The sequence below is a fragment of the Symsagittifera roscoffensis genome, unplaced genomic scaffold (assembly GCF_963678635.1).
Source record: "Symsagittifera roscoffensis unplaced genomic scaffold, txSymRosc1.1 SCAFFOLD_164, whole genome shotgun sequence".
Lineage (NCBI taxonomy): Eukaryota > Metazoa > Xenacoelomorpha > Acoela > Convolutidae > Symsagittifera > Symsagittifera roscoffensis.
This window is the reverse complement of record NW_026970997.1, coordinates 79,718-90,602: the sequence shown is the minus strand read 5'-3', so window position 1 is coordinate 90,602 and position 10,885 is coordinate 79,718. Positions and strand designations below refer to the sequence as shown.

The 10,885-nt window shown below is 38.8% G+C and overlaps 1 protein-coding gene across 3 annotated transcripts; it reads right to left on the bottom strand.

The window, feature by feature from the left end:
- Positions 1-2,982: 2,982 nt before the first annotated feature.
- LOC134856109 (E3 ubiquitin-protein ligase TRIM71-like) lies at positions 2,983-7,756 on the bottom strand. Of its 3 annotated transcripts, XM_063872475.1 has the most exons (9): positions 7,188-7,756; positions 6,763-6,947; positions 6,154-6,603; positions 5,593-5,762; positions 5,238-5,403; positions 4,715-4,936; positions 4,001-4,466; positions 3,611-3,883; positions 2,983-3,369 (listed from the first exon to the last, which is right to left on the bottom strand). In XM_063872475.1, the coding sequence occupies exons 1-9, from the start codon at positions 7,624-7,626 to the stop codon at positions 3,089-3,091; spliced, it is 2,652 nt and encodes an 883-aa protein (XP_063728545.1). In that variant the 5' UTR covers positions 7,627-7,756; the 3' UTR covers positions 2,983-3,088. The 3 variants fall into 3 exon arrangements, with proteins under 3 accessions (XP_063728545.1, XP_063728543.1, XP_063728544.1); XM_063872473.1 differs by having other exon boundaries at positions 3,611-4,466; XM_063872474.1 differs by having other exon boundaries at positions 3,611-4,466; positions 6,763-6,935.
- Positions 7,757-10,885: the final 3,129 nt, after the last annotated feature.

Below are 10,885 nucleotides of genomic sequence, written 5' to 3'. Positions count from 1 at the left end.
GCCAATAAGACCTCCATATGGTCTAAGTTTAATAGCTACGTCATAATTTAAATCATTTTCACTGGAAAAGAAAAACAGAGAACATGCAGCCAGAAAGTAATTTCGACGGTCAGAGTTTTCCGGATAGGTTTTTTCACCGCCAATTAAATCTCATGAATGATTTCCAAGTCGGTTAAGGTAACTCTACGTTTTTCCAATTTCATTTTTTTCCAACACTCTTTGAACCTGCTGAATTTCAAAACAGTGGAAATAAAAGTAACCTGTTAGATACCAATTGCTGATATCTACAACTCAATGATATACATTTAATTAGACCATCAGGCTTTTTCATATATTTTTAACATTTTTGTAAACAATAACCTAATTTTTCAATCAGAGCTTTTTTTTCTTTTAATCAAATTAGCTTTAAAGTCGAACAAGAAGTCAAATAAATTTTCAGAAGTAGCATTCGACAAACCAATCGTTATTACAAGTTTTTGTTTCCGAATCAAACTCAAAATTTCTAGACTGGTTGAAAATAACAGACAGCTAAAAGTACAATTTTTTCTGTCTGTGACTTCGGAATAAGCGTATTAAAACTTGGGAAAAATTTAGGGAAAGTTTAACAATTATCACCTTCCGAAACATGCTGTTCAAAAAGTTTTTATTTGACGAACAATTTCATGTGATTTAAAATGTTAATTTGCTTGTCTTAGATGCCATCGTACTTAGAGACTGTCAGAGTCCCTTTCGCGGGACTAGAGCTCATAAACATTCCGATTGTAGAAATTCATGTCCGTTATAAGGCTGAGCCCGATCCTGAGGCCTTAGTAGTGAAAGAGCTCTGGCTCAAACCGCGCCACTGGGCCAAGGGGAAACCCCTTCCCCGGACTGTCGTCCCTGGGTCGCCCGAGTGGGAACTCTTCACCGAGAAACTCAGGGACGTAGTCGCCCTCGGGGGTTGGATTGGGTACAGGGCTGCTGATCTGCTGGGGCTGATGGACAGCCCAGCAGAGTCATTTATTCCCCCTTTTACTTATCCTATTTTGTTTATTATTATTATGATTATTATTATGATTATTATTATGCCTTTCGACAACATCAACTTTCGGGTAGGTCATTCTTATTTAGTTCAAAGTGATTGTTCATTTTTGCCTAAATAGAGGTGCCGGCCGCCGTTTTTGATGAATGTTCCTTTCTTTGCGTTTCAGCAATAAAACATGCATTTTTGAAGCAAATCGTTCACCGCCGCCAACAGTTAAGCTACGCTGCCAAAATCTTGTGCTTTCCTATATAACAGGTATATAACGTCATTTTACATGTAAACAAGCCAATACCCACAAATTTTAGAAGGGAAAATATTCACCAATCAAAACTTTATTCCCTTCCCGTTTCCATAAAGTGGCTGGAAAACTACCAATTTAACCCCCTTAAAACATATGTGCCCGAAAAAGTAGGAGCTTTAACCCCTTTGGGGTTTAAAATTGGTCAGTGCAACGGCACACCGAAAAAAATGGGGGCTAATAAAGGTCATTTTCCTAGCCACTTTTACTATACTACTAATGCACAATTTGGCCTCGGAATGTGGCAAAAAATTGGGTTGGGTTGCATTGGTTTGGAGATAGACAGCAATTTTGTGATCTAAGTTACTTCGGCTGGAAAACTGGATTGCATCTTTAAAATGTCTATTCTGTTGCTGGTGAAATTGAATTGAACTTACGCCGACTACGCTTTTTTACCGAAAAGAGTTTATAACAGACAATTTGAATGTAAAATATCCGTTGATTCCTGTGGAAAAAAGAAAATTGAACGCTCTGGACGTTGTAATAACGGGTTATTCTATTACTGCTTTTACTGTGAAGTCTTATTGCGGTGCTCAGGCGCGGATCTAGGAGTTTCTCGAGGGGTGGAAACAATACAAAAAATTGAAAAGTTTGTCGACCTTTTTTAGATCTACCAATTTGATATTCTGGATATTCTAAACCACTATAAGGACCCTATTTTAACCAAATTTTCTGCGCCGCAGGCAAATTAAAAAAAAACAAGCCAAAAAGGATGACCGAAAGCGCGCTCTCCTCCCCTGCCCCCTCTAAAGTATAGATTGGTGCCAAAGGCGCCTGTAAAAAAAGTTTTAGGGTCAATCAGCCAAAAACGGAAAAAACTACAAAGGGGGGCCCCTTTGGGTAAGCAGGGGGTCGAATCCCTGAGGGAGGATTGTACGCCTCCTTAAACTAGAATCAATTACGATCTTAGTTTTTCCTTGTGCACCCATGATACACTCCTAATCAATTTGTGCTTTAATCAATTTTCCCTCCTGGTTTCACTAGTCGACCCGGTTTGTTCCAATTTGACCCATGAGTAGACACTTTAATAACCTCGGCTATTGACTAAGTTGGCCTCCTAATTCGACACTGTTCCCACATGCTTCGACCTCTTCCCTGTTCGAATGAATCATGCTTCTACCCTGTTCGCCCCATGATACGACTTTGTACTACATTCGAATCTTTAGTTCGACTATGTTCGACTCTTAATTTGACTCATGTTTCAGACAAAGTCGAACCATGAATCCAAATCCATGAATGATTCGACCTGATTTGACTTGAATACGGGCTACAATTGAACTCACTATCTTTATTGGCGATCTCAGCTTCCCGGGTAACAGCAAAATATCTGATTTTCCTTCTCAAACTTATTGGAAATGATTATGCAGACTTCATTTATTTGCTGATTGAAGTTAAATTTGTAGCAAAACTGATTAAATTTGTTGATAATTCAATTACAACTTCACTTTCGTAGCTCATTTATCATTCAGTCACTTAGTCATTTCAAAGATACCGATCAAGTTTGGAATCTCAAGTCAGTCAAAGAGCCAAGATGACAATTGAAAATTACACATTAACATTAATGATTGATTGAATTACGTTTAAAATATGCATTACAGCTCATGCAACTCAAGTGTCCGCAATTAGCCTCTAGCTACATCAAAGATATTTACAAGTCAATCAACAGGTAAGTTACATAGCACACTGGCACATAAAATTTTGGCACATAAATTGGTTGTTCAGTTGAAAACAAAGACAATTATTTCGTTAAGATTGTATTTCGTGCATTAGAAGCCGAGAATTCGGTTGTTTCCGAAATCCACAACCAAGACAGTGCCCGTTGGTGACACACAGATGCCAGCCGGCCGGTCCATTTCGTTCACACCTGTGCCCTGGATCCCTCCGATGCTGGCAATAGCACTGCCCTGCACGGTGAACACTTGCACCCTGTGGTTCCTGGAATCCGAGATCAAAACGAGTCCCTGCGGATCTACGCAGATGCCTTGCGGTCTTTTCAGGCAGTCAATGCCCTCGCCTTCTTGTGAGAAATAATTCGCTTTATTAAAATCTGAAACAAATAACTTATCTGAAAATTGATGAATCTCACATTTTACCTAAATACACTTTTAAAAGCCCAATGCGAGTTTACTTGTTTATTTTCCAAAGCATGAAAAATTTGAAATAAAAATAGCCTTCCCTAATACAATTTTTCACTATTATTGTTTTTAACAGCATCGGATTTGAAAGTATAAACGGATGCTGTTTTATGAAAAACCCTGGATACCATGGACCATAGTTCTAATGCTTACCAGGCTCTGTCACCAGAACTCTATGTTTATTGAAGTCAGTTATCAAGGCGCAGTCGTTTGCCGTAAAACAGACTCCTCTGGGAGAATCAAAGTGCTCCTGCCAGTCTTCGCACTGGTTCTTCAAGCCATACTGATACTTGAACACTCCGTTCGAATTGAACATCTGAACCCTGTGGTTTCTCGTATCAGAGACTAAAATATCACTTTGAGAGCTGACAGCCACGTCCCATGGGTAGGTGAACTGGCCTTTGCCAGCTCCCTTCTCACCAATCACTGAAATGAAAGTCCCATCTAATCTGAACACTTGCAATCGGTGGTTATCCTTGTCGGCAACTATGAGTCGTTTCAATTTGCTATCCACCGCAACTGAGGCCGGTCTCTGGAACTCACCTGTTCGAGTTCCTTCTTTTCCGAATTTAAACTTGAAAACTCCACTCTGATCGAAAACTTGAATTCTGTTGTTACTTCTGTCCGCGACGTAAATGTTGCCTTCCGAGTCACAGCAGATCCCCCAGGGTCGGCAAAGTTGTCCGTCTTCGGAACCTTCGCCTCCAAAGATCAATTTGGGAGTCTGTCCTCTGAGATCTGTGTAGCTTCTACCTTTTATCACCTTCACTATGAAGGGACTTTGGCCTATCTTGAAGTTGTTCATGACTACATGTAATTTGTAAGATCCTTCCGTGTCTATGCAATACTGCACACTGTAGCTTCCGTTTTGGTTGTCAATGACGTTGTAGTGGATTTTGCGCGAGAGGAATTTGTTCTCGATTGGAGTCACCATGCACTTGATCACATCTCCTCCCACCCCTCTGCGATGGCCGAAGTAGTCAACCGCCTGCACTACGAAAGTGGCAATCTGAAGCAACAGGCCAATCTTTTCACACGCAAAGCTTTCACCTTCGTTTTATTCTCCAGTGCAAACTTTGTTTTGTGCAAACGTAAATAATTCAGATCGAGTTCAACCTGCGCTCAGATCTTAGGCTCATTAACCGATCAACGCTCTTCAAATATGATTGCCCCAGTCCCCTTTACGATTGGTACTTTTTCTGCAGTGTCAATTAGAAACTGTTTTTCAGTAGAATAGTGCAAAACTTTATAGTTAACCTTGTTGACGATGGAGTCGGATAGACCAGTGCCCTTAGCCAGACACTTTTCCGGACAGGTGGCTGTCGAGTTCAGAACGGAGATAGACTGGAGCAGTTCCATGGCATTGGGGGCCACTTGGAACTGGAGGAGGGGGGCAGGGGCAGATTTGAGGGGCGAGAGGAGGAAGGGTTGGTATTCGCTGTCATGGCACTGCATGATCTCCTGGTTCAAAGAGGTAATCTAAAAAGAGATACACTAATTCATCATTCTCGTTCAATTGTGGAATAAAACTTGTAGTTTTCTAATTTCCCTAGACATACTATTTGAAGCGTTTTTGACACCAGCAATTATAAAATTGAAACTTGACCGTAGTTTTCATGCTTCAAAAACGTTGATAAAACACTCAATTTTAGCCTGAATTCTAATCCCCTTGAAAATTGCTCTAAACAATTTCTTTGAGTTCTCATAATAGATCACATTAACTTGACAACACAAGTTTGAAAGCAATGTAATCGTGTTCTTGTAGTTTTTGCTGTGTTACCTTGAAGCAGTACTTGATGAAGTGTGGGAGGTCTGTCTCGTACAAGTAGTTCACATTGCAGTCAGAGTAGTGTTGGATGAGGGTGGAGCACTTGGAGTGCATCTTCTTCAGCACCTCCCGCTTCATGTGCACACTCGACACACAACTAGCCTTCACCTCTTCTATTCTAAGCAGTGAACATTTATGAAGACCGACGTTTTACGATTTTGTTAACCTAAGCTACAACTATCGAGAGTTGGAAGGGGAGGGGAGGGGAGGGAAACAGTCTCACATTAGATTTCATGTACCACCGTTTCATTAGTTTCCTTTCCTCCCGTCGCCCAGCACTGGAACATAGTTACACATGTGGTTTTACCTGTTGAGGGACAGGTCCTGCTTCTGCTGCAGTGCGTGAATGAGTGCCGTGTAGCAAGTGTCCACCTCCTGTCGCCGCCTCTCAGCCTCCTCCTCCACCTCCTTCTCCACCGTCTCCGTCATCCCCTCCATCTCCTCTATCAGCGGCATCAGATCCGCCGCCTTTTTCCGCTGTATAACACAAACAGCCACATGCAACTTCTGCTCAATATAACTGCATAGCGAATTAGAGGGGCCGGAAAAAGTTACTTGGAGTACTTTTTATTTAACCTCACCTTTATGATTTGACCCTTAGTTTCAGGCAGGTGAAACTTTAAGGTAACTCGGCGCCATAATAAGATACATCCGTTCCCCAAACCCCATCAAGAAAACTATTATCAACCCCTGGCCTTATGTTCATGCTCATGTCAGTTATAAATTTATTTGCAGTTTCAACTCTACTGCCGCTTTTTTTTCATCTTCCGCGTTCATCTTTACTTCTACAGAATGCTCCTGTTCTTCTGCGACGAAGCCGACAAACAAATTTTACTCAGAGTTTTAAATAAGAGATACTCAAGCTTACTGCACTTTCGACGTGTTCAATCACTGCAGCAGCCCTCATAATGAAATGCTTGCGGTGACCAAATTCCCAACACTTGTCACAGCCCCTCTGTTCACACTCCTTGCAGATGCCCGTGACAGGCAGACAGTGCAGCGAGCATTCGCTACTTCTTACCACCACCGAGCTAGTATCCACCGAGTACTCTCCACTCTTATTAGCCGACACCAACCCGCTGTCGTCCACGCATTCGTTATTATTGCTTAGATTATGATGGTTGTTGTTGTTGTTGTTGTTCTTGTTGTGGTTGTTGTTGTTTTTGGTGGGGCAGCTGTTTCGTCTCTCTAATGCCTGCTGCACGTTCGATGATCCCCCCACCGCGTGGTACTTGACAAGACTCAGGTTGTGGTCTTTGGTGACCTTGAGTCGCGAGTGTGCACTGGTGCAATTCATGCACATCAGCTCATTGCACTCCTGAAATGCACAAGTTGCCGCACATTCCAACTAATGCCTTATGCTCTCTTTTAGATCCGTGACAACCTATAGCGGCATCACAGCAAAATTTAGTTCGACGATGAAGGGGGGTTGAGAATGGTGGAGGCAAAGGATCATTTTTCAAGGATAAAGAATTACCTCACATGCCGCAAACGCAGGCACATCTTCCTCGCAAGAAGTACAATTGGACGAATTGTTCGAGTTGGGAGTCGCTTTATTGCTGCTGCTGCTGCTGCTTTCCGTTATCCTCTCAGTTGGCAACTTCTGGGCGCTGGGCGGGTTCGAGATTCGAATGCCTGTCTGCTTCTCACCTGAAGATTGCCCTACAAATTAATCTTCTGCTGAACCAAAGTGGTTATTTCAACATACATTTTTAGTAGGATAGCTGCTTTAAATTGATTTTTCGAAAAACTTCATCAAACGTTTAAATTTCAGATTGGATGACTTTTCTGATACACTGGATAACAGTTGAGATTTCATTTTGTCAAAAGATTTGTTACAATTTTCTTTTGACACGACAATTTTAAGAAATGTAGATTATGAGCTACAAAAATTGAACTAACGTAATTGAACGAATCTCGGCGTGTCTCCATCTCGTTTTGAGGTATGATGAATCATCGACAAATCCGCTGGAATGTCATACAGCGCCGACGTGTCGATCGATTCGTTTCCGCATACTGGACATATCAAGGTCGAATTCAGACATCCGTCGCAAATTATGTGCGAACAGGACAGACAACTTTTCAGTTGGTCAACGGTATCGTAACAGTAGCCACAAGTCGACTGTTTCGAACTGCTGCAAAACTCCAAAGATCCAAGCTGCTGAACATTCAGTTTCGGCGTGCTGATAGATCGCTTCAACGCCCAAGCATCGCTTGCGTCTGTTGTGTTTTTGCAGTCGGCTTGTGCGGAGGTAAATAAGTTGAGACGCGACAACATTGCCAGCTTCTCGCTCGTCAAGCTCTGTACGGGATATCCTTCGTGAGATCTTTCTCCAACCATCGGCTTCGCTGATTTCACTCAAGTTTTTTGACTTCTAGTTAATATAATTTCACTCAAAATATCCGGTCTAAATCAGAGCCATCATTTAACTCACCATCAAAAAAAACAATAAGCGCCCTGGCCCGTTCAAGTGTTAAAAGGAAGGTTAGTTTTTATTATGACTTTTTTCAAATGTTATAGGTCATTTCTCTTTGACCGGTTTTACGAGGTCAAAACTTCATATGATCTTTGAGTCTAGACAATCATTGAGTGACGATCGATTGTTTTGCTCAAGATTGGTTTGCACAATTGTAATGTTGTCAGCAATGAGCCGACAAAAATTAAGTTAGTACAGTGTTGAATAAATAATCCGGACTCCGGACGTAATAACGAACAAAAAAGTTGAATTTTTAACGCGTTTTTCTCTAATTGGGTTGACTCCCAAAAGTTACGCCAAAGTTACAGATTAATTTACTTATAAAGTTATATCAACCCGTGTTGAAGTCAATAGAAGAAAAATTCCTATCATACAATTTTTGTATAAAAATTTTGATCAAAAAAATGCTTAACGTACAATTTTCATACCAGAAAATTATATGACAAGCATTTTTTTAATCGAAAGTTGTTTTACAAAAAAGAATTTAGGTTGGTTTGAAATTTAAACAAAACAGGTTATTGGCAGTTTTGGTTACATGAGAGCAACTTTGGCATCGAAATAATCTTTTTCGAGCAAAAAAACAATTATACAATTTCAACATATGAATTTTCTACGATATTCATAGTTCCAGAGAAAAAATACAAGTTTGAGGTAAGATTTTTCATCCTTTTTGGTCGCAAACTTGCTGCTGTGCTCGAATATACGATTTACCAAATTAAAAACTTCGCATGCAGAGTGTGACTTTTTGAGTCTATGTAAGTACCCACAAGCTATTTTTTGGTAATATTATAGTACAATATAGTGCTTAGGCTATTTTTTAAAAAAAGTTTTGGTATAAGCGTTACATATCAAAACTTTTGTGTTTTACATCCAAACTGTGCCAAAAATGCTTTTTATAAAACTGTAGTATGAAAAAAATATTTTAAAACGATTTTTTTTAGTCAGCGTAGTAGTATGAAACAATATGATTAATTTTTATTTATAGCATGAAAACATATGCTAGACTCTTTTTGTCAATCCGGTATAATGAGCCTCTTACCTTACCTGGCCCAACAACGATTAAGAAGTGTATAATTTACCTAAACTTGTATACGTTTTTTTCGTTTCCGTCTGATATACAAACAGTGTCATTTTAAACTAATGTTTTCAACGTTTGTGTATTTTTGTGAAAGTTATACCCTTCGTACATTTCGTTCTTGCACTTTGTGAAAAAAAGGGGAAAACCTAGCGTAATTTTTGATTGCCTTAAAAAGCCATAACTGGTTAACTGTTTCTGGATAAATGATTTAAAGTTAAAGTTCAAGTTCGAAACTGCTCCGTTTTTGAGGCGATTTTTTTGTTCGAACTACGGACAGCCGCACAATGTAAATTAATCTGAACTAAATCACCCGACAGTCAAATCAGCAATCGAATAAGCTGATGATAACACTCTTCAAAAAATATTTTATTCCTTTTCTATTGTATCATCAATTACATTAAGTTTTGTTGGTGAAAGATTTTAAACAGGCTAGAGTTCGGCTGAAAATTATTTTTTTAAAGGCTAGAGTTTGGCTGAATATTATTTTTTTGTTTCTCTACCGGGTTGAGATCACATTTAAAGGTAGCAATAAAAAGTGCAAAAACAGCGATTCCCATCGATGCATTATTGATGTTCAATGCCACAAAAGCAAAATTTATCAAAAAATTATCGCTAGTTTGGCCTATTTTCAGCGATGAAAACCGCAATAAAACAACTATAAGAATGAGGAAAAAATATGGCTGTGAGAGGGGTTTGATGCCCTAACCTTAAAACATACATTCTACTTCTGCGCTATCAATCCTATGAAAAACTAAGTTAAAGGGCTTATCAACTGAAGCTCTCATTTGAAAGCTATTAGATTGAGTTTCTGATGTTTCTTATTTTCTCAAGTTTTAGCGATGATTTTCTACGGAATCATAACTGAAATAGCTTTGAAAAATCGCAGGCTTATCTATGCAACAAACTCTGATTTTTATATGAATCAGCGCTGGAAAATAGCGATCACTGGGGTACTACAGAAAAAGCGATAATTAACAGTGGGACTTCGACTCGGGTAACTTAATTTTTCAGCAAGTGGAATAATGGATGAAAAATTTCAACTCACTGTACCTAAAGATGTTCTATTTAAAATCTCAAATTCTTTTTTACATCTTTGATGAAAGATTTGAATTTTCAAAGCTGTATTTGGATATGAAATTGGAAATTCAAGTCCGTAGAAACCAGGAAAAAAATCACATCTTACAGTTTATCATATGTATAACGAAGAAACAACCGAAATTGCATTTTTTTTACTGTTCTTGCTCTATTGATTGATTTTTATATGAGTTCAAATAATTGCAACCACAATTTGTTTTCAAAAAATGACAAAATATTTATCAAAACTTTGCTTCTCGTTTTCTAATGCTTATTTGACTTAAGGTAAACATACATCAGCAGTCTCCGATCGAAAATGTTGCCATGTACATGCTAGTAGCTACCAACAACAAAAAATCACAGAACAACTTAAAACACCAAAAAAAATCAAAAACATCGAAGTTTTCGCATACGCAATGACGATAAAAAATGAAATTCTAAATCTGAAATTAAGATATGAACTGGTTTTTGAGATCTGAAATAACAATGAAACACAAAATTTTAGATTTGAACTTAGATCTCTGATAACCCATGCTTTTAAAACATTCACAGGATACTTCAAATTGAAAATTTAGATCTGGAAAAATTTTAGTTCAAATTCGAACTAGAACTTTAAATGTATCGAGTTAGAACATGAACTGTATGTACATATTAGGTATACAATCGGTTCAAACAAAATTACGTGAAAATTAAGGAAGACATTTAAATAAAAACAAGGATAGTTTTGAACCTTTGGGAGCTATCGTAACAAACAGACTAAGAATATAAAGAAGAAGAAAAAGTTGGAAACAAGCTTGCAGACCACTTGACCAAACCTAAAATCGGAGTGAGCAAGAACTGTTAACTGAAACACGTTGGCCACAAAATACATTTGACTATGAGTTAAAAAGAGAAAATTGTTTTGGATTTCTTTTCAGAAATGTACCAAAAACATTTCCCACCGACGTCACAAACAAGTAAAGCAGGAATCT

What these genes read in the sequence shown, in the direction of transcription:
- LOC134856109 (XM_063872473.1), bottom strand. Translation starts at nt 7,626, where the DNA reads ATGGTTGGAGAAAGATCTCACGAAGGATATCCCGTACAGAGCTTGACG. An exon ending in CTGCGTTTGCGGCATGTGAG is followed by an intron (nt 6,604 to 6,762) that starts GTAATTCTTTAT and finishes TGTGCATTTCAG; the next exon opens with GAGTGCAATGAGCTGATGTG. An exon ending in CAGGACCTGTCCCTCAACAG is followed by an intron (nt 5,404 to 5,592) that starts GTAAAACCACAT and finishes TTCACTGCTTAG; the next exon opens with AATAGAAGAGGTGAAGGCTA.